At 46.0% G+C, this 22,559-nt stretch overlaps 1 protein-coding gene across 2 annotated transcripts in view; it reads left to right on the forward strand.

Annotated features, from left to right (window-relative positions):
• Positions 1 to 10,961: 10,961 nt before the first annotated feature.
• The window catches only part of nab1b (NGFI-A binding protein 1b (EGR1 binding protein 1)), a 23,466-nt gene continuing 11,868 nt past the window's right edge, over positions 10,962 to 22,559 (forward strand). The window contains exons 1-5 of one of the 2 annotated variants that reach the window (XM_076263263.1): positions 10,962 to 11,466; positions 15,769 to 16,048; positions 17,220 to 18,067; positions 18,657 to 18,790; positions 20,983 to 21,028. In XM_076263263.1, the coding sequence (XP_076119378.1) occupies positions 15,994 to 16,048; positions 17,220 to 18,067; positions 18,657 to 18,790; positions 20,983 to 21,028 (1,083 nt within the window). In that variant the 5' untranslated portion in view covers positions 10,962 to 11,466; positions 15,769 to 15,993. The remainder of the gene's footprint in view (positions 11,467 to 15,768; positions 16,049 to 17,219; positions 18,068 to 18,656; positions 18,791 to 20,982; positions 21,029 to 22,559) is intronic. The other variant, XM_076263264.1, reaches the window with a different exon arrangement.

Here is a 22,559-nt window from a genome sequence, read left to right on the forward strand (position 1 = left end):
TTTCTAAACATGTCCTCCAAACATCATAACCCGACACCAAATCTGCAAAACCATACACTAATTCTCAGTGTTTGACTCAGTTTTCAATTGACTAAAACACATTTTTCAAAACACCACACACAATTGTCTTCCTAACACACAAAAATCTAACAGGAAGTAACTTGATTTCGTTCTTCAAACACAACCCATCAAAATGCCACACTAAATCACCAGTGCTTCACTCTTTCTCTTCACATGTGCAAACACTCTTTACTTTACTGAACACCATCCAATCATTGCCTTAGTATAGGTCTATGAATAGATATACTCTCTATATAGGTATAGACCCTTTCAATCTGCTCCTAGAGGATTTCCGGTTGAAATATTCAGAACCAATGCAGATACTTTGAAAATAGAGAAAATACAGTAATCGGACTTTAGCTTACAGTAATGTTCTACAAAAAGTTGACTTTATGTAAAATTTGTCTTTTTACTCTATTTTTGTTTGTCCCCATGTTACAGTACCATTAGCTCAATAAATTTTTCTGTGCCTCCAGAAATGCCTTAGGAACGCTTACTGTAGAATTGTTTGTTTCTGCAGTTGAAAGGGTCTATAGGCTTATGAATACATACTGTACACAACCCCCCCCCCCCCCCCCACACACACACACACACACACTTGTCTTTAGAAAAAACAAAATCAGTTTTTTCAGAACTCCATGTACATCTGGTGGTCATTGTATTTTGCTTTGCTTTGTTCTTGTTGGCTGTAAAATACTGTATTCGCAACAGCAAATTATTTGGGAAAAAATCACTATTTTTTGGTTTCAATATTGCTTGCATTTTTACTGTGTATTTCAACTTCTCTCTGTAGATACCGTAACTTTCACTCTTGTATGGAAATACAAGTCTATGAAAGACGAAAGAGCGTTAGTTTTTGAGCAACAGTGTGTACATGATGTATCCAAAATGTCATATTATGACAAAAGTGTTTGTAATGTGAGGCAAATGTTTGATTTAAAGATGTGTTTATGACATTTTGAACGTTGTGTGTCATTTTGCTGGAGATTTGAGGCATTTTGCATTTTGTGTGAGCGATTGTTGGTTTTGTGTGTGGAGTTTTGAAAAATAGACACAGAGTTTTGAAAACGTGTGAAAACAATTGTAAAAAACTGTAAATTACTTTGCTTTTTCCAAAGAAAAGTGTGTGTGTGTGTGTGTGTGTGTGTGTGTGTGTGTGTGTGTGTGTGTGTGTGTGTGTGTGTTTGTGTGTATCTGCATTGGTTCTGAAAATGTCAACCGGAAATCCTTTAGGGCCAGATTGAAAGGGTCCATACCTACATATAGAGTATATCTATTCATAGGCCTAATAGGCAATGATTGGATGGTATTCCATAAAGTAATGAGTGTTTATACATGTTAAGAGAGAATGAAGCACTGATCATTTAGTGTGGCATTTTGATGGGTTGTGTTTGAAAAACAAAATCAAGTTACTTCCTGATAGATTTTTGTGTGTTAAGTAGAAAATTGTGTGTGGTATTTTGCAAAATGTGTTTTAGTAAATTGAAAACTGAGTCAAACACTGAGAATTAGTATGGTTTTGCAGATTTGGTGTGGGGTTATGCTGTTTGGAAGACATGTTTAGAAAATTGTGTGACAAGCAAAGATTTAGTGTGTAAGCAGTTGAAAAAACTGTAAATCAGCTTATATGTATGACTGTTTAATTTCATTCTGTTCTTTTACCGTTCCTGAGTTTATCTTGTCTATCTGTGTGACTGTCTTGTATGATAAGGGGTGTGTGTGTATGTGCGGGGGGAATCAAAACTGTGTTATCAAAACTACCATCAATTGTTAATGTTCATTGGCTTTTATTTTATTGGCTTGTGTAACAACCAAAACATCTGGTGAAATCCTACAAAGATTGTCACAGGGAGTCGATGTTAACTATGTTCAATCCGTCCACAGTGTACCACTAATTACGACAAGGGACATTTGCAGAGACAAATGACAGGTAACCCCTACAAACCCCTAATATAAAACGAATAGTCAATGTAGTATAATTAGTTGTATGATGAGAGACTGTGGCAGAGCACAAGATAGCAAGATGCTAAGTTGAGAGATCATTAGTCATATACAGGGTATTTGTCACCTTTCATGACACTTTCCCATATTTTCCTCAAGGCCCAAAAGTCATCTTGTCGCATTACTGTCAATGAGACAACAGGGAGGCAAACAGAGATGAGATCATTATACTACAGTAAGGAACCACCATGAAGTGTACGGCCCCTTTATCTTTCTCTTTCTCTTTCTCTTTATCTTTCTCTTTCTTCCAGTCACACTCTCTTTCTCCTATCTTTCTCTTTCTTCCACAATCACACTATCTTTCTCTCTCGTTCACTTTCTTTCTCTTTCTACTGATCAGTGATCACTCCATCTTTTTTCTTTTTTTCTCTCTATTTCGTTCACACTATTTCTCTCTCTATGCCCCATCCCCCTCTCTCTCTATCTCTCTCTCTCTCTGTCTGACACTCTCACTCTATCCTTCTCCCATATAACCTCTGGTCGCACTTACAATTTCTGCACTGTTCTGTTAGGATTGTGTGTGTGTGTGTGTGTGTGTGTGTGTGTGTGTGTGTGTGTGTGTGTGTGTGTGTGTGTGTACTTGAGTGTGTGTGTGTGTGTGTGGGGTGTGTGTGTGTGTGTGTGTGTGTGTGTGTGTGTGTGCTGTCCATGTTTGCAGTTAGCACACGTGTGGGTGAGTTTGTCTGTGCATTAGTTCAGTGTGTATCTTTCCACAATGACCTCTGAAAACATCTTTCCCCGAAAGTCCCCCTTCTGAAGTAAACACAGACAGCAAACATACCCGCAAATTCATTGGAATATGTCTTATCTAGAATGTGTGACGATCCTACAACTGTTGATAAGTGGCCAAATAAAATAAATCCTTAAAACTCCATACAGCATTTATTTGCAGTTTGTTGCAAATAAGTTACACACATTGCAGTTTCATGCTTTGCTATATTTGTGCCTTTGAACAATTTGTTTGACAGAAACTTTAAATTCCAATATGCAATTACAAGGTATAATGCTGTCAGGTGTAAAAGATAAGAGGAAAGAATTGGAGCGACATTCCTTTTCCTGCCAACTCCATAGTCCATAGTGTAGATGTGGTGTCAGCTAAAGATTGACTATTTCCTCTGGATTCAGGCATTGTTTCCAGGGAACTACCTGAAAAGAGGTTGGGCAATGATATAATTTTGCCACCATAAATTCAGATGGGGAAGGAAACATGCACTCCTAATGCTGAGGGCTCTGGGAAACACAGAAAAAGAACATTGAGAAAATGGGAATGAAACAGGTATGCAGATTTACAACATTTATTTTTTTGTTAATTTATTTATTAATTTGGAGGACATCTTTATCCAAAGTGACTTGCAACTGAAGAACACCCATTCACAGTGCAGTATATATTCTATGACATAATGTTATACTAATGTTTTATTAAATTTGTTCAGGGGAAGGAGAGACTAACTGAAAGACAAACACTTTGAGCTTTGAGTCTCACAGTGCCTCTTACAGAGCGGATCTAGTGTGGACAAAAGTCATTGTGGTCTTTATGCACAGACTTGCGGTCACTCGGTTCCCTGGAAATATGTCCTCACCAAAGCTGAGGCACAGCCTGACCCCTCACCCACCCCAACCCCCCAAAGTCCCGCCGTCCATGGGAAAGTGAGCTGGGAACGCTGGGTTGTGAGGAGACGAGCTACCAGATTGTTCCAAGTCGCAAGGCCCTATCTTTGGATGCCAGACACCCCCCACCCACACAAACACACACCCAAGCGCAAGAATCTGCCCACACGTGTGCATGCGCACACACACACATACACACACACACACACACACACACTCACTCGCTCGCTTGCTCGCTCACTCACTCACAGATACATTCACACACACGCTAGCAAAACACACAAAAACACAGATGTGAACAGCTCACCCGCCCACACACCCCTAAACACTCACACACATAAATACAGTAACGCGTAAATACCTACCCACGCGCCTGTACACTTGTGCAGACGCGCTGTGATCTATGCGCCTTCACTCAGTAAGTTCCCATACAAGAAAATTTCCACATACATCATACACATACACATATATGCAGACATGTACACCCACGCACGCACGTCCATACAAGTGCATACGTATACACACAAATGGCAAAAAGCCAGCTCAAACTTTTCATTTAAAAATGTGTTGATTCTACTAATGTTTCTGTCTTACCTCTCTCTGAAACACAAGATCTCTCAGACACAAACAAACAAACACACACACACACACACACACACACACACACACACACACACACACACACACAGTTAAAGAACACCTTCCTTTCATTATCAGTATTAAATCAAACTTATACCCTTTCAAGAGAGTTCCATTATCAGCATCATAGTTGGCCCCACAAGGCTTCCGTTTTAACATTCCATATGTTATCTTAATGCAGAGGAAGTAGATTGGGAACCAAATAGAATGTTCAAGCATTGTTTTTGTTTTTATTGTTGAAAAGGTCTGAAGCTTCCTCCATGTCTGAAGTTTTTTCTCCTTCTCTGCTATTTGATATGACATCCACACACAAAGCACACGCACAGATGCACACACACACATATATTCATGCCTACGCAGTTAGACAAATGCAATCAGCTGGAAGCTTCATATGTATGGGTGTACGTGTGTCAGAATGTGTGTGTATGTGTGTGTACGTGTGTGCGCGTATGTGTGTCAGAGCATGCGTGGGCGTTGTCATAGGGAGGGGGAGGTCTTGGCTGGGGACCACTGAATAACAGGGTGTTTCTGGCAGCTGTGAGAGAGAAAGAGACAGAGACAGAGAGAGTGAAAGGGTGAGACAGAAAGAGAGAGGGAGAGATACAGAGAAAGACTTAGGAAGAGATATAGAAAGGGGGAGGAGACAGAGAGAGAGACAGAGAGAGAGAGAGAGAGAATGAGAGAGTGCGAGTGAGAAAGAGAAAGGGAGAGGGAGACACAGAGAGTATGAAAGAGTGAAAGAGAGAGAGGGAGGGAGGGGGGCCTAGCCAGGAGTGGCGTGGGCGTCGTCTTGAGTGGCGTGGCAGGGCTGTCAGGCCCAGGCCTGGGCGGGCGGTTGAGCCGTAATTGGGGAAAGTTTGTAGAACACCCGAGACCCAAAATACACCAGCTCTAAAAAGACACCCAAGCACATGCAGGAGAGAGAGAAAAGAAGTAAAGACATGAAGCTAATTCTCCCAGTAAGCTCTTAAGTCTGCGTGTGTGTGTGTGTGTGTGTGTGTGTGTGTGTGGTGTTTGCGTGCATAAGCTGCCTCACCAGTAAGATTTATAGTTTGCCATTCCTAATGAGAGATGCAAATGAAAAGGGGTCTCGCAACATAATTTACCCAAAACTAAATTTGCCGCTGTATATAGTTAACACATACCACACAGTAAAAATTCAGTTGCTCCAAACATACTTTAAAAAAGGACTCAGCATGCTTGTTTTAACCGTTTTGGTGATGCACTGCATTGCTTCAGCTGAAAATGAATGTCATACATCTTATATTCCACAAAGTGATTGGAAAGACTTAAGATAAAATCTTTAGCTTGAATTAAAATAGTAATTATTGGCTTATATATACCAAATCACAGTCTCCCATCAATTTCAAGCATATTGATTGTGTATGAAATTAAATTAGGATTGAAGTCCTTGAAACTAATCTCTCTTTTTTTACAGCTAATACTTCATAATGCAAGACTCATGTTATATTCACACTTCCTCGTTTGTTCTGGCAGCTCAGGGAGGATTGTGTGGTTTTAAATAATGAAGTGAGCGTGTCAGTCTAGAGCTGAGATTACATACACCCAAACAGAATGATAAAGAGAACTCCTCTGGTGGTCTTTCCTCCTCACCATTCCTCTTCACTTCAGTGAATAGACAGACAGAGAAGATGATAATGGTGAAAGAGTGGTGAGCGTATGAAAAATAGAAAGAGAGAGACAGACAGAGAGAGAGAGAATCTGTCCAAGAGACGGACCAACAGACAAGAGAAGCACTTCCTGAGATGACAAATGGCACGGAGCGAACTTGGGCGGGGGCCGTACCAGCTGAGCGCGCGCGGCGCCCGGCGCCCAGCCTGGCAGTCTGCGTGAGAGAGGTCACGGGGAGGTCAGCCCGGAGGGAGTGGGCGACGGAGGGCGCGTGGGCGCGTTCCACCGCCGAGAAGTGTCCAGCACCGGGGGAGGTCCAGGTTGGGCTGAGCTGCCCTGCGCTGTGCTCGCGCGCCCTGACATCTGCTGTAGAGAAATGCTGCACTAGTGTGAAGCGAAACCCGAGAGCTCGCTCGCAAGCTCGCAGACACAAAAGCAGCTCTGTGAGAGGATATGCACAGGCAAAAGTTAGAAGTGTTAATGTTTTTTTTTCCTTTTTCTTTTTAACCCCACAGAACATGTAAAAGTAAAACTTTTATATTTATGTCAGGTGTCTTTTTATTGCTTTTAATGGGTTTTCTGAGTGTTCTTTTTAATTCTGTAATGATCCTTCTGAGTACAGACTGTACTGTCATGCTGTATAATTATTATGTCCGAGAAGCTGTTCATGGAGGAACGTACTTCTGCTGTTGCACAATTAAAGTGACGCATTATGAGCGCTGCTGTAGCATTTCAACTCGAACCCCCCCACACACACGCACACACAAACACCTACACTCACCACCCAGTCCAGCTCAGTGCTCTGCGTTATATCATTCCACATTCACATTTTATCACACACACACACACACACACACACACACACACACACACACAAACACAAACACACATTATTATTATTCTCTGATTCTTCAAAATGTTGTGGTAACACTCAACAAACATAGGCACCTTTACGCAACGGACAAGTGGTCTGAACAAAGCCAACTGATGCCCACAAAGCAGCAGAAGGTTTTGAAGTTTGAACTCCATCCAGCTAGTCAGTCCGAATGACCACAGATCTCCTCTCCGCCAGCCTTGGCCTCCTCTCCTCTCCTCCTCTCCCCTGTGACCTATTCCTCTCCTCCTCTCTTCCTCCTCTCCCTGCTGTTCTCTACTCCTCCTCTCCTCTCCCCCCTGTTGTTCTCTCCTGCCTTGCGCCGCGCGCTAACATGACAGTGCGCATTTGCACAACACTACAGGTGCATTAGCATTTCAAATGGCGAGATTAGAGCCGCTCACTCGCTTCCCCCGGCCTCCCCTCGTGAGCTCCGCCCCGGCGCTCCGCACCCCGACACTCCACAGCCTCTCAGGCCACCTCCCCGTCCCGAAGAGGGCTGAGTGTTCCAGAGCGGCGGAGGAAAAGGCAGGAGGTGTCCCCTGGTGTCACATTTGTTTCCTTTTCCAGTGTGGTCAATGGGAGAATACACTGCTACGTTTGAAGAAAAGAAGAGTGTGTCAGAGAAGGAAAAGGGGATTCAATACACTTTAAAAACAGAGGGGATGGATGAACATGAGAAAATGTGTTGGTTATATTTAAGTGTTGTTGTAGTTGTAGGGGAGGGTGTATCATAAATGTATTCTAAGTCTCCTCTAAATTCATGTAACCTGTGGACTTAGTTTTTATTTCTAGTGCTCCTAATACAGATACCTAATGTTGTGGCATTGCCTTCTAACGTGAAATTATGGCTCTTGTAGGGTTTTTAGTTCTTAGAACAGATACTGAATTGATGCATACCCTCTGGCACACCGATTTGACACTCCACACAGAGTTTTCACATCACATTTACAGAAAAATCTGCTGTGCTTCTTTGACCAATACATTTTGTTGTTGCATATCTCAGCCATGCCTAAAAGGCTTCTTCAGAAAATAACATAACAATTTCATATGACAGCTGAATCCCAAAACCTACTAAAATACGTTTGATCAAACGTGTAAATGGTAGAAAATACGTGAGAACCATGGGCACATGATATAAATTAATTAGGTATTCGTGGAAATTATATTTAAAACAGTATGAAATACATGCATGGATCTCCTTCCAACTGGCAGGGGAAGGAAAGAACTCAAGATTAAAGCATAATATGTGTTTGAATGCATTTGTGGCGGTTAGGCCCATACAAAAGGAACGCTGCTCAACATGGAATGAAAGAGGATTACAATCCACATTCTCTAGTAGGGAAGACACCAGAGAGTGCCATGCCATTCCAGAACCGGAATTCACAGAACCATCCAATCACCACACGGGAGCCAATCAAACACAGACTTTGGCTCACTCTCTCGTTCTTACTCTGGAACCTAGCTGCCAGCACCTTCTGGACGCTCTCTCCATGATTTATGAATGTGAGTCTCCTCTCCCTCTCTCAGTCTGGCCAAGGAGCACAGCTCACACAAAAATAATGTCTGAAGCAGAGTATGATTCAATATTTATGTCTGTAAGCAAATTGATGAATGAGGAAAATGCCCAAACAAATAAAAAAAGTGTGTAAAATGACCTTTTGAATCATTTCAAAAACGTATCATATATCTATCATATATCTATCATAGACATATGAATGGACCACAGCAAAAATCCCCATTCAACATGAGCATCTTGGAAAAAGCTCTGTGCAGCACAATAGCTTCAGGGTCTCAGTGCTCTGTGGTGGCCAGGTTTCACCTGCAGCAATGAACATACCTGAAACACAGCACACAGCCCCACTGCCACTATGAACTCCCTGTGCCACCTGTCATTCGCCAACATCCCATTGCTGAAATGACTGTAACCCCACCCTGCATCTGGTGACAGCTAACCCCAACCCCCCCAGTGCCACCTTCATCTCCATCTTTATCTAGGTTCTGTGGCAACAGAAACAAAGCATGCATTGCATGGCGTCGCTCCTTCCTCAGGCTGGTACCCGTAGCTGGCCTACTTCCTAAAAATAGCTTGTGGTACTGAGGCAGATTCTGAGTTTTAAACGGTACCCACCCTCCTTCCCTCTCTCTCTCTTCCTCTCTCTTTCACATACTCTCTCTGTGTCACTCCTCTCGCTGTCTGTCCATATATTCTCTTTTCACTGTCTCTATCTCTCTCTCTTTCTCTCTCTCACTCTCTCTCTCTCTCACACACACACACACACACACACACACACACACACAGACTTTCTCACTCAGCATCACACTCCCCCATTCCGCTGCTCTTGTTTTATTCCAGGCTGATATCTCTCATTGAGACAGGTGAAGTCCCCTGTGTGATCCAGACTGAGTGTTTTCCTCCAGAGTGCTCTGCTGTGTCGACCGGCAAAGCCATGCACAGGTCACTAAAAAAAAAAAAAAAAAAAAAACACTTGCATTAGAATCGTTCTTGGAGAGCCTTACAAAGAAAGCTTTGGATTTATTGATTCACTCGGCCTTTGTGCAGAGTTTTTAGAAGTGAGTGTCATAAGTGGAACAGCTCAATTCAATTTGTCTGTTACAGTTAGATGGAATGGCAATACATTAGCTCAACTTCCCAGTTACTACATCAGCTGGCAAAGGAACAGAAGAAAAAACAGAGAGAGAGAGAGAAAGAGAAAGAAAGCATCATCCTGAAGACTTAGGCTGTGGATATGGACGACGGATGGTGTACAGTGGTATAATCCAGAGCCTCTGTTTGGAGAGGCTTAGTGCCAGCTGAATCACAGTGCGTGGGAGTGTAAATATCCTGAAAGAGGAGTCTGTGGAGAACTGCATGTGGGACCACAACCCCTCCCATCCTCCTTTGTGCCCCCCCCCTCCCCCAACACACACACACACACAACACCACCACCACCCCTCCCCATCTCCACTCCCAAACATGTCTGCAAGCAAGCCGCGGTCTCCTCCTGAAGGACTTTTTTCCCTGCCTTCCCTCTTTCTTTCTTCCTTTCTGTCGACATACACAATATGCATACTTTCTTTTTTTCAGCAGCATGTGTATTGTGTGTGTGTGTGTGTGTGTGTGTGTTGAAGGGATGTATGTTTAAGAAGAATCTCAATAAAGTTTATTTTTTTCATGTCCCAAAATGTTTTAGTGAAGCTTTTGGCTATGTGTCCCTCCTGATTTCTACCAGGAACACACACACACAAGTGTGCACATACTCACGCACACAAACCAAAGACAACCAACATGGCTATAATGTCTGCATGAGCAATGGCTTGGTCGTGTCCTGGCAAGCAGGACTGGTGCCATGGTTTGCCTGTCCTGTACCTTTGGCACAGTCACAGTGCACCTAAATCTTGCATTACCACATGCCCCTTTGTTCCGCGGAGGAAAACCATTAACCAGTTTCAATTTGTCCGCTATTATTCATGCATTTGCACGTTAGTGTTGCAAGGCTTTGACGCCTTTTTTCAAGCAATGTTACAGTGATATATTTTGCTATACGCTATTTGTAGCAAGTGGTTAAAAGTAGGATTTATCCTTTTGATAAAGTAAACTTTTCCACACACCAAAGTACGTATCTCATCAAAGTAAAACTGCTGAAACTGTGTGAAAAGAAATCAATTGCACAACCAGTGTACAATGCACAGAGTATATACGTCATGTTAGTGTGTACACACGAAATTAATGTTGTGAATATGGAGGGAAGGAAGGGAGAAATACACAACCCAGTACACTGGCTGGGGCACGGGGCACGAGGGTGGAGTGCGCGTGGGAGTAACCAACATTTATATGAGAAAACCAAGCTTTTCCAAAACAGGAAGTGTGAGAATAGCTAAACAAGGTGGAAATCCACTTTTGAGACAATAAACAAGACTATCTGGAGACAGATATGCAAGAGAGAGGAAGAGAGAGAGTGAGGAAGAGTTTAAGAAGGAGAAAAAACTGTGCAGAGTGCGGATATGTTCGCTTTGAAATCCAAATACGTCTAGGCGGCGAGTGGGAGGGCCAGGCACAGGTGTGGGAGTGCGCCAGAGGAATTCACGCCACAGTTCGATGCTAATGAGTTCGCGAGGTGTGTATTCGGAAAGGTCAGCGGGCCGTTTTTAAATGGCTGGTTACGTGTGTGGCGGGCGCAAGGCGCTGGAGTTTGCCTCCCCGTTGGCCACTGCCGCTTCTGTGATATGATGCTTGGTATTCCATGCAGCAGCCTCCCACGCCCCGCAGCCGCCCACGCCAGGATCTGCGTCACGCTGCCGCGTGGGAGTGAGAGAGCAATGTAGCAAGCGCGGAATATCCCAATTCTAGCAGTAGGGGAGGAAACGGCGAACAGTCAACTACAGGTTCTTAGTATTAAGTCTGAAGACAATTTCTTTCGACTGTAAGGAGTCTCCGGCGACTCAATGGCAAAGAGCGGAACAACGTCTGCATGAGCGCCGCCCGTTGATTTGTCAAGGTTGCGCGCGTGGTTCACATCATCTCCCCTTCTATCAGGACGCGTAAGAAAGCGTCACTTGAACTGACAGGACAATAATCTTGTGACTTGACACCAGACACACAACTATTTGAACTCAATTAAAAACAAGGAGTCTGACAACAAAAATCGCTGGTAAGATATTTTTTGCAATTTCCAAACCCTTACTGCACATTTGTTTTCTTGAATTGCAGTTATGCGCGCCGAAAAGTTTAGCTGGGTGTTTTGGTTATCCATGTGCTTCCCGATAAAGCAAGTTCAGTTCAGCCGTGCACGTAAATTCACGGAATTTGACTCTCCGTGTGGGAGAATCGGTTACTGAATCCCAGGCGCAGGCGAAGCACCGGTGGGCGTCGTTCGGCAGCTGTGTAAAGACAGCATCCTTTGCTTTTTCTTCTCTTTTATGTGTTGATTCTTTTCTGTTGTGCAGGAAATTGCTCTCTTGGGTTATACATGATATTTGTCCCGGTGGAAGTCATTTAGAAGTTTACAGCACACGTTGTCCGGCTGCTTAGTACTAGCCTAGTGATCCAAACTAAAGCATGGTTCCATTCTTCATTTGGTCGGGCTACTCTTGTTGACTTGAAATTCACGGGTTTATCTACAACGTATAAGAACGAACAGATTAATTAGGTAATGGCAGCTGCGTAATAATGTAATAGATGATCTATGGACGGTAGCCTCCTGCTGCGTTTTTTTAGGAAAAGTTTTGTGTGGCCACAGAATTGTTGGAGGTTATGTTTTGTTGATCAGCTTGAAACGAAGTTGTATGTATGAACGCTGCTGTGATATCTTGTGTATGGTGTATACTGATTTGTAAGCTCCGAAGTGTTGCCCTGTCCCTCCCAATAAAAAAAAAAAACGTTTCATTCAGGATTGCGTGTACAGGTAGACTGAACACATAAATAAAAACACTTTTGCTGATTTTTCACTTTCTGATTTTACACCCTGTCTGGTTGTTGGTCTGCGTTACAATGCCAGACGAGCAATGCATTGTCATCCTCGAAGAAAACAATGGTAATGTTTGCTTATTGGAGGCTTGGATGAGTTGATGGATGACTTCTGTAAACCAAAATACAGGCTTGGTCATGCAAACAAAACCACTGCTTTGGATGGAGTTTGGACAACCATTTGCTTTTCATAGCAAGAGAGAAAATTCAAGCAGTTTCATACATTCTAATGACTGAATAAATAATGTGTTTTGCACTGATGAAAAGTCATTGTGGCATGCCTCTACAGCAATAGCAAAGCCACTGGATACAGTGCACATTTTGATCAAAATGTGTGTGCAGTCACACTTGTGCATATCTTGCACTACTTGCAGTATTATTGAGCCATGGTGTCAGAACAGCAATATTGATTTATGTCTGCGCTCACTACAGTTTAGGCTCTGGAGTGTCAATATACACATTCACTGTACACTTTCATTTTTGGGAATCAGACTTGCACTCACTTTCTGTAGAGACAATTATATGTTTGCATTTGAATTCCAAATATAGTTAAATGTTCCTGTGCACAAATAGTGTAAGTCTTCACTTCACCCGACTTTACCTAAAATGACATTCAAATGTATTTGATGCTTTCCTGAATCAAATCCTAAATGTCAGCATGGGCAACTTGAAAGCTGCCATTGCCATGGTTTCCCCTCACTGCTTGAGTGCTTCTGCTCCTATATTATTCATTAAAATTGATAAGGGCCGTGCCATTACGCAATGTGAGTGCACACACACACACACACACACACAGAAGTGCTTTCAGAAGCAGTGTAAAGTGGAGGACTGGCTCCGTAGCTTCCCACTGCTGCCCGAGAGTGAGGGAGAGAACGAGAGAGTAAAAGAGGAGTGGGGGAGAGGATTGTATAGTGGGAGAGACAGGGTGAGAGGGAGAGAGAGAGAGAGAGAGAGAACGAGAAAAAGAGAAAAGAGAGGGAACTGGTGAGTGCATGCCGGTGAAATTGCAGCACAAGTGCCCTCCACACCACTCTCTGAATGGGCTTTCAACGAGCAACCCTCCTCCCAGGCCGCGTCCCCTACCTATCCACTGGAGTGCAGGGTTGGCACACCCTTCTCATGGGTCTCTCTCTCTCTCTCTCCCTCTCTCTCTGTCTCTCTCTCTCCCTCTCTCTCTGTCTCTCTCCCTCTCTCTCTCTCTCTCTGCCGGGTACTGATGCTACTCATTCTCTCCTGGTGAGGCTGGCGACTGAGAAACAGGCCTGATGTGGTCCCTGGCCTGTGGTTAACAGCTTTGATGTGTCCCAAGGGTTGACTTATTGTTATGATGCCATTTATTGAATATGTGTGTGTGTGTTTGTGTGTGTGTCTCTGTGTGTTTCCATTTGTCTGCTGAGCAGTTTTGTTTCCATGCAGTGGCCACCACTCACTTCCTTCAGCCATCTGAATGTCTAGGTCATTAGCTGGTGTGTCACTTTCAAGTGGTGTCATTGTATAAGTATAAGTATAAGTATATACTCTTTTGATCCCGTGAGGGAAATTTGGTCTCTGCATTTATCCCAATCCGTGAATTAGTGAAACACACACAGCACACAGTGTACACACAGTGAGGTGAAGCACACACTAATCCCGGCGCAGTGAGCTGCCTGCAACAACAGCGGTGCTCGGGGAGCAGTGAGGGGTTAGGTGCCTTGCTCAAGGGCAATTCAGCCGCTTCCTACTGGTCGGGGTTCGAACCGGCAACCCTCCGGTTTCAGGTCCGAAGGCTAACCAGTAGGCCACGGCTGCCCAGCTTGTCAGAAGCTACCATTCTTGAACTTGAGTTTCATCATAGTTCCCGAGACCTTGGCTGGTCATGGTTTTCACGGTCATTAAGTGGTCATGGTTTTGTCAATGTTATCTGTCTTTGAACCTAGATAAATGTATCGTGTGATACTGAAACGGAACTAAAATGCAGTGGCTTGTAGTTCATAAAAGGACAAAAACGACTTAAAATACAATGCGATATCAAAACGGCATTGTGTAATACGCACAGTGTGGTAATACATGGTTTATAATACGTCATTATTGGGGTGGGTTTAGACTCTTGAGGTAGACTAGATGCTTATGTGACCTAGTTGATAAGCATGCTCTCAGGTGGGTGTGTATGCTTAGCCTGTATGAAGGTCACTGTCTCCACCCCGACAGATTAGCACACCTGACGCAGGTGAGTGCCGCCCCCACCACCATGCGGAAGCATCTTAATTAAGCGGAACCTAAGTGTTACATAAGCCTTAGAGGGAGTGGGGAGAGAGAATGTGCGGGCCACTACCCCACATAGAACACACGCACACACACCACACGCACACACACACACACACACACACACACACACACACCACACACACACAGGCACGCACCATTTGCGCAGGGGTAGGTGTGGATGTGCGTGAGTGAGAGAAGGAACATGTCCTGCCCTGCCCGGATGAACGGAAAAAATGCAGGGAGCCTCCCGAGTCGTGCGCACGGACGAAGGTGGAGGGTGGGAGGGCTAGGGAGAGAGAAACCGAGAGAGTCAGGGAGAGAGATAAAGAGGGAGAGAGAGGGGGGGATAGAGAGAGAGAGAGAGAGAGAGAGGGATAGATGGGGGAAGAATGGGAGGGGTGAGGCTCATAGAGAAAGACAAACCCTCCCCCTGAAAAGCTGGCATGCTGGTTAGGGAGTGAGGAATGGAGGTGCCACCAGGTGCTGCCAGGGGAGATTGCATTTTGAGGCGGAGGAAACATTCCTCATTACCACATCACTCCTGAAGGTTTTTTTTTTTTTTCAGACATATTTTGTGTAAGTGATTTGTGTGATTTGACATAAACAATCAATCTCTTGAGACTTTTTCCTTCTTCAGCGAAACACCCAAGCTGTACATAAATGAAGAGTGTTTTTGAAGAACAACAACAACAACAACAAAAACAAAAACTACATTAAAAAAATTCAAGATTCTCTCAGCAAATGGAAGCGAGTGAATGGAAGGCCTAGCTGGGGCATGCTGCCATCTCCTGCTATGAGATTTGCGGCGCCCGCCTTACCAGGGTGCCAAGCACCCAAGCGCCATGTGTCAGCGCGGCCTGGCAGTCTGGCGCATGACTGCTGATGAGGTGGAATAGCCTGCTGTACGGCATTCTGGGAAGGCAGAGGGGACAGCAGTAGCGTTAGAGATTTGTTTACCGTGTGTGTGTGTCAGTTGTGTTTGTCGCACCTCTGGCTTCATACTCATGTGAAGGATAAAGTCGTGGAACGTTATAGACCACTACTTTAGAGCTTGCAGAGGTTGTCTGGATTTTGAGCACTTGGGATGAATGCATTTGATATGCAACATCTCTTCCTCACAGTGTGATATCCTGACCCCCCCCCCTTACCCAACCTCCACACATCTCCCCAGCCCACACAGTAACCCCCCCCCCCTTTTTTTCCAATTTACCCCTTCTCCCTTCCCCTCTCCTCCCCACTCCAGCTCCACCTCCACCTACACACCACCACCCACTACCCCTTCCTCGCCTCCATGCCTCCACCCACCACCTCACATCTTTTATCCCTCTTTGTTGGGGATCCGGATTCCAACCCCCCCCCCCCCCTCGCTCTTCCCTTCCTCTGCTCCTCTCTTCCTCTCCTCCTCTCTTCCTCTCCTCCTCTCCTCCTCCTGCTCAGGAGATGAGGGACCGTTCCAGGGCAGAGACAAATGGAGCCTGTGCAGAGAGACGGCCCACCTACGGCCAGAGCAGAGGTGGAGTGTGGTATGTGGCTCTCCCAGCGCTCCAGGACACTCCATAGACCCCTCTCCCTCTCTCTCTCTCTCTCTCTCCCTCCCTCCCTCACTCTCTCTCTTTTTTCCTCCCTCTGCTTCTCTCACTCTCTCTCTCCCTCCCTCACTTACTCACTCTCCTTGTCTCTGCTTCCTTCTCCCTCCCTCACTCTCTCCCTCTCTCTTCCTATCTCTCTCGCTCTCCATGTCACTCTCTCTTTCTCTCCCTCTTGCTCTCCTCCCCCATCTCCCTCTTTCTCATACTCCCTCTCTCTCTTGTCCTAGCTCATGTGCAGGCCCAGGCTCCACTCCTTTCCTTCTCTCTACCTTCTCTTTATCCCTCCCTCTCTCTTTCTTTCTCTCTCTCTCGCTCTCTCTCTCTCTGTCTCTCCCTCTTGTCCTCTCTCTCTATCTCCTCCCATCTCATATCTTGGTCCTGGGTTCCACCGCAGGGCTGGGATGGGAGCCATGTCTCTGGTGTGTCGAGTGGTTGTTGTTGCTGCTGTTGTCGAAGGTTTAGTCGGGCGCTCTGTAATTATGCACATCTGTGCACCTCTCTGTGAATCTAATGTTTCAAAAACCTTGTATCTTTGTCATGGTATCAGGCTGCTTGAAATGTAAAGAAAAAGGTGATTCCTGACCTGGGGTTTAGTTTTCTCTACACATCTGTTGGTATTTACAAATCACTTTTTGGTTTCCCCTCTTCCCCACTCCTACCTCTCACATTCAGTTAGCCGGCCGGAACAGTTCTGGTTCTTAAACTGAGTCAGGTTGAGGACAAGGACTCCTTTCTTCCTCAGTTTCTTTCTTTTTCCAACATTGAGATCCAAAAGACCTGTAACAGCACTGCTGTAGTAATTGTGGACTTAAGGATTAGGTTGAAAAGGGTTTCTCTATCATTCTCTCCCCACAACCTCACACCCAGTTTTGCTCCGTTTTCTCACCCCCTCAAAACCCTTCATCGGATATGGTGGCGACTTAACTCTGTCCTGTTGGGGAGTTGCAGCTCTTCTCCTTTCAACGCTTTTTAGTAACGCCGTTAGAACGTTAATGAAAAGCATTCGTAGAGAATTCCATGGCCCTGCACCTGTGATCTGCACTTTGTCTTGTTCCATTCTCCTCACACACTCGCACTCTCTTTGTTCGTCCTTTCCTCTGGGCAGGTATGGCGGCGACTTTACCCAGGACTCTCGGGGAGTTGCAGCTCTACCGAATCCTGCAGCGGGCCAACCTGCTGTGCTACTACGACGCCTTCATCCAGCAGGGCGGCGACGACGTGCAGCAGCTGTGCGAGGCCGGCGAGGAGGAGTTCCTGGAGATCATGGCGCTGGTGGGCATGGCCAGCAAGCCGCTGCACGTCCGGCGTCTTCAGAAGGCGCTGCGCGACTGGGTGACCAACCCGGCGCTCTTCAACCAGCCGCTGGCCACGCTGCCCGTCTGCAGCATCCCCGTCTACAAGCTGCCCGAGGGATCGCCGAGCCCACTCCCGCCGCTGCCCCGCGCCGGTGAGCCCCACGTCAAGACGCCCAAGTGCGGCGCGGCCGCCGCGGCCAGCGGGGAGGCCGGTAAGGGCGGACAGGAAACCGGCAACGGCAGCTCGGGCGCCACCACGGCGTCCCCTCTCCAGAGCGGCGCCGAGCCCCGGTTCTGGGTCGGTCACTTCGGCAGCAGCGTCAGCGGCGGCGGCGAGAGCGAGCAGAGCCTGTCGCCGGCCGAGCTCGGGTCACCGTCGTCGCCACGCGACGGCGGCCTGGAGGCGCTGGACGCGGCGGCCGTGCAGTCGGTGACGGAGTGCGTGGAGCGCATGGCGTCGGGGCTGCAGCCGCGCGGCGACCCCGCCGAGGTCAAGGAACAGCTGAAGGGCAACAAGAAACTGGCCAAGATGATCGGACACATCTTTGACATGGCCGAGGAGGACCCGCGCCGCGAGGAGGAGATCCGCAAGTACAGCGCCATCTACGGCCGCTTCGACTCCAAGAGGAAGGACGGCAAACACCTGACGCTTCATGAGGTGAGAGGAAAGAGGGAGCGAAGATGCAAGAGGGCAAAGGAGGAAAGAATGAGGCAACATCTTAGAATGAGAGCGAAGGTCACATGGCACAATGGAGCTGTATAAACTGGACAGGTTAGGTTACTGGACAGGTTAGGTTAAGTACTTACTTACTGGACAGGTTAGGTTAAGGTTAGGTTACTGGACAGGTTAGGTTGGACAGGTTAGGTTACTTACTGGACAGGTTAGGTTAAGTAGGAATACTTTCTTACTGGACAGGTTAGGTTAAGGTTAGGTTACTGGACAGGTTAGGTTAAGTACTTACTTACTGGACAGGTTAGGTTACTGGACAGGTTAGGTTGGACAGGTTAGGTTACTTACTGGACAGGTTAGGTACATAGTGTATAGGACAAGTTTGGCTGTGTTGTTAAATGAAATGAGGTGTGTCCTTTAATTAAACATCAGTTTTGACTTATATGTTAGTTGTGGTGTGTGCATTGGCTACTTAAAGCTAATTGAGCATTTAGTTTATTATACAAACACTTTTTATGTGTTTTTGCGACCTTGTTACGATGAAATGTCTCACAGAATGCCCTCTCTCCTGCTGTAGCTGACCGTGAACGAGGCTGCTGCCCAGCTCTGCATGAAGGACGTGGCTCTGCTGACCCGCCGAGATGAGCTCTTCGGCCTGGCGCGCCAGATCTCTCGAGAGGTCACCTACAAATACACGTACAGGACGAGCAAGTAAGTGTTCAGCTCAAGCAGGGAGATTCCCAGCTCCTTAACGCAGTTCTCAATGATAGAGGTCACTGAAGTTGCAATCAGCGAAAAAGGAAACCTCAGTGGTTGGCTTGATGATTTTATCTTGAGGTAATGTCATTCTTGATACGTCAAAAAAGGGGTTTCAGCTTTAATGTGGTCATATCATCAATGAAATATCTGTAGAATTCTCTTTGTGGAAGATTTCGTCCATTTCACAGAGAATTTCATTTGAAGTGATTCCGACTTAGTGAAATGTTCCATTCAATACAGTGATGTAGTTGTATACCGTAATAGTCTTAAAGTGGTGTGTGTATCACAGGACAACTTTACAATCAGACACAAGCACATGCCTGTGGCATCCCCATCACCTATAATCGTCCAGCTCTGCTTCAGTCACGATGACCACACGTCACCTTGTGTTAGCCTCTCCTTTGGCGTTTGTTTTTTTTAACAAGCTCTAACTGACCGCCAGAGTCCCTTGCCTGAGTCACAAAGGCCAGTTCTCCAGATAGAGCCACACGTACCGCCTCCCTCTCTCAGCACGCCACACGCTTTAATGAGTGTGGCCTCTCCACCACTGTCCAGTGTCTTTTCTGTTTGAAGAGGGCTTTTGTCGTGATAGTGTACGGGGGGGGGGGGGGGGTGAATCATGGCATTGAATTTTTTTATCTGTCTGTCACGTCCTGTGCTCAGAAATAGATGAGGAGAGGGAAGGAGAGATGAGGGGAGAGAGAGATGAGGGGAGGGAGGGAGGGAGAGAGAGATGAGGGGAGAGAGGGAGGGAGAGAGAGATGAGGGGAAAGAGGGAGGGAGAGAGAGATGAGGGGAGAGAGGGAGGGAGAGAGAGGGAGGGAGAGAGAGATGAGGGGAGGGAGGGAGGGAGGGAGGGACGTGGTTGATATTCCACGGTGTACACAGATGCTCTCGCTGTAATGACTCCTTTCGAAAGAGCCACCCTCAAGTCTGTGTGAAACTGAGAGAGCGTGTTGCGGGTCGAGCGGACATGGAGTAGTAACATCAGCAGCAGCTGCTCCTGTACAGGAGAGTTCGCTCGGCGTGAGTCCGCCGGCAGCTCATGGTTTCGTGCCCGAGGCGATAAACGAGGCGAGACTTTTAAAAATGTGTCGAGACGATCCAGGGTCTGGGCTCAGGGTCTGGTTCTTGACAGTCTATTTAAAGCTCCAGCTAGAGCTGACTGAGAGCCTGGGAGCATCTCTCTCTCTCTCTCTCTCCCTCTCTCTCTCTCTCTCTCTCTCTCTCTCCCACACCCCCCCTCTCTCTCACACTTTCTAACTCCTGCTATCTCTCTTCTTCACTCTCTCCTTTTTACCTTTCCACCTTTCTCCTCTATTTCTCAATCCCTTCGATATGTCTCTCGCTCTCTCTCTCTTACTTCTCTCTCTCTCTCTCTCTCTCTCTCTCTCTTTCTCTCTGTGGCTCTCTGTGTGAGGAGTAATGAGCTTGTGTCTGAGGAGGCTTCCTCTGCCCTCCCCCTCACGCGGATCACATAGACAGGCTCAGTACGACTCTCGAAATTGGCTCTGTGAAGAAGAAAAAGAAAAAAGGTAGCAGGCTCCTCACAGGTGCTTCCTGGATTACCAGGCTGGCAACCTGAGGGGATGGAAAATTCCACTTTGGTGTTTGTTAACCTCTGTAAGGTGCACTATCACGGTCACACCTACAGCAAAGATTCTGTCTACAGATCCAGATTTTTTTTTGTGTGTGTGTGTACTGCTCTGTTCGCATGCCAGAAACTACAGGTTTGGCAAATCACTGGGCTAGTTCTTTTTACACAACGGTAGTTTTTTACGCCTTGCCAAATCAGAAACCTGAAACAAACCTAGCTGAAAGCTTTTTAGATCATGATCAGAATAAGGTTGTAAAATTGAATTTTATAATACGTAATTTTGATTTGTCAGCAGTTATCTTCATTGTATGTGTGTGTGTGTGTGTGTGTGTGTGTGTGTGTGTGTGTGTTTGAAAGACAGAGAGAGTTTGTATATGTGTCTTATTCAAAGCACCCTAAACTGGAGCGAGATGTTTTCATATGAGCAGGTGACAATGTCAAGCTACATTCCCTCATACTTGCTGCTGTCTCTCATTCCTGCATCCAGACTAACAGCCTCTCTCTCTCTCTCTCTCTCTCTCTCTCTCCCCCCCTCCCCCTTCCTCAGATCTCGCTGTGGAGACGAGCCCTCTCCAAAGAGGATCAAAACCGAGGTCAGTTCCTCACTCTCTCTGACATTTTACTTTTTAGCTTTTTTAAGCTGTTACTGTACGTGGCATTTTGTAGTGTGACTCCGTGAACTTTATCTTTAGGAATTGGCATCAGGCCAGACTAAACTGTGGCAAGTTGTCAGGTATTTTTGATCTGCCGAAATAATCCAAAATGGGTTTAGATTAGATTCAACTTTATTTTATTTTTAAAAGCATGTGTTTATGCCCTCCCTGTGTGCACACATGACTCGCTGTGTGACAGATATATTTTTTTTAAATGAGTAGAAATGCTTCAGTGTTGCTCCATTCCCACTTAGTAATATTCCTCTGTCTCAAAGAGTAACCTTTCACACAGATAACCTCTTGCATTAACACACGTACACTCACACACTCACACACACACACGCACCCACACACACACACACACAGAGACAAGGAGATAATGGTAGTCAGGCCTGACAAGGGTGGGGCAGCGTGCTTTTGTTTACTTAGCTGCCCATCAACATACAGTACTGGTGTGTGTGTGTGTGTGTGTGTGTGTGTGTGTGTGTGTGTGTGTGTGTGTGTGTGTGTGTTTGTGTGTGTGTGTGTTTCTATGACTGTGTCTGTGTCTGTGTGTGTGCGTAAATCAAGCTCAGAGTGTGTTTAGTGTGTGTGTGTGTGTGTGTGTGTGTGTGTGTGTGTGTGTGTACAAATTGAGCTCAGAGAGAGTGTATGTGTGTGTGTGTGTGTGTGTGTGTGTGTGTGTGTGTGTGTGTGTGTGTGTGTGTGTGTGTGTGTGTGGTGAGTGAGCGCATAAGGTGGGTGAATCTCGTAAGACCATCTCTCCTGATGCAGGGGAAAGTTACAAGCCCTCTCCTACCCACAGAATGCATGAACGATCACATCTCAAGGCGACCCCCCAACCCAACACCCCAAAACACAGCCAACTCATACACACCCCATTTAATTTCTAAATGATGGGAATGCACAGAAATGTTAGTCCAGTATTTGGTGTGTTTGGTTTGGTTGGTATGTGGTTAGTGACTACTGTGTTTATGATGTTCGGTGTGTTTGTGATGTTTGGTGTGTGTGGTCTGTTTTGTGATGTGTGTGGTGTGCTTGCGATGTTTAGTGTGTTTAGTGTGTGCTTGCGATGTTTGGTGAACTTGGTGTCTTTAGTGTGTTTACGATGTCTGGTGTGTTGGTAATGTGTGTTGTGTGGTGTGTGTGAGGTGTGTTTATGATATTTGGTGTATGTGTGGTATGTTTGTGATGTGTGTGGTGTGTTTGTGATGTGTGTGGTGTATATGTGGTATGTTTGTGATGTGTGTGGTGTGTTTGTGATGTGTGTGGTGTGTGTGTGGTGTGTTTGTGATGTGCGTGGTGTGTGTGTTGGGGCGCGGCGGCCTGAAGTGAGCTCGGCTGGACGTCTCCCGGGCGAACAGGCAGGAAGCTCCCCTACAGACCCATCCTCCGAGCCCCGGCTATCAGCCCCTCACTCCCACGTCTGACCCTCCTATCTGATTGTTCTTTTTCATGAAGAGGCCTTTTG

The sequence above is a fragment of the Alosa pseudoharengus genome, unplaced genomic scaffold, assembly GCF_046254945.1.
Source record: "Alosa pseudoharengus isolate Yale_2024_CS ecotype anadromous, Long Island Sound unplaced genomic scaffold, YU_APseudo_1.1 YU_APseudo_1.1_scf_3, whole genome shotgun sequence".
Taxonomy (NCBI): domain Eukaryota; kingdom Metazoa; phylum Chordata; class Actinopteri; order Clupeiformes; family Clupeidae; genus Alosa; species Alosa pseudoharengus.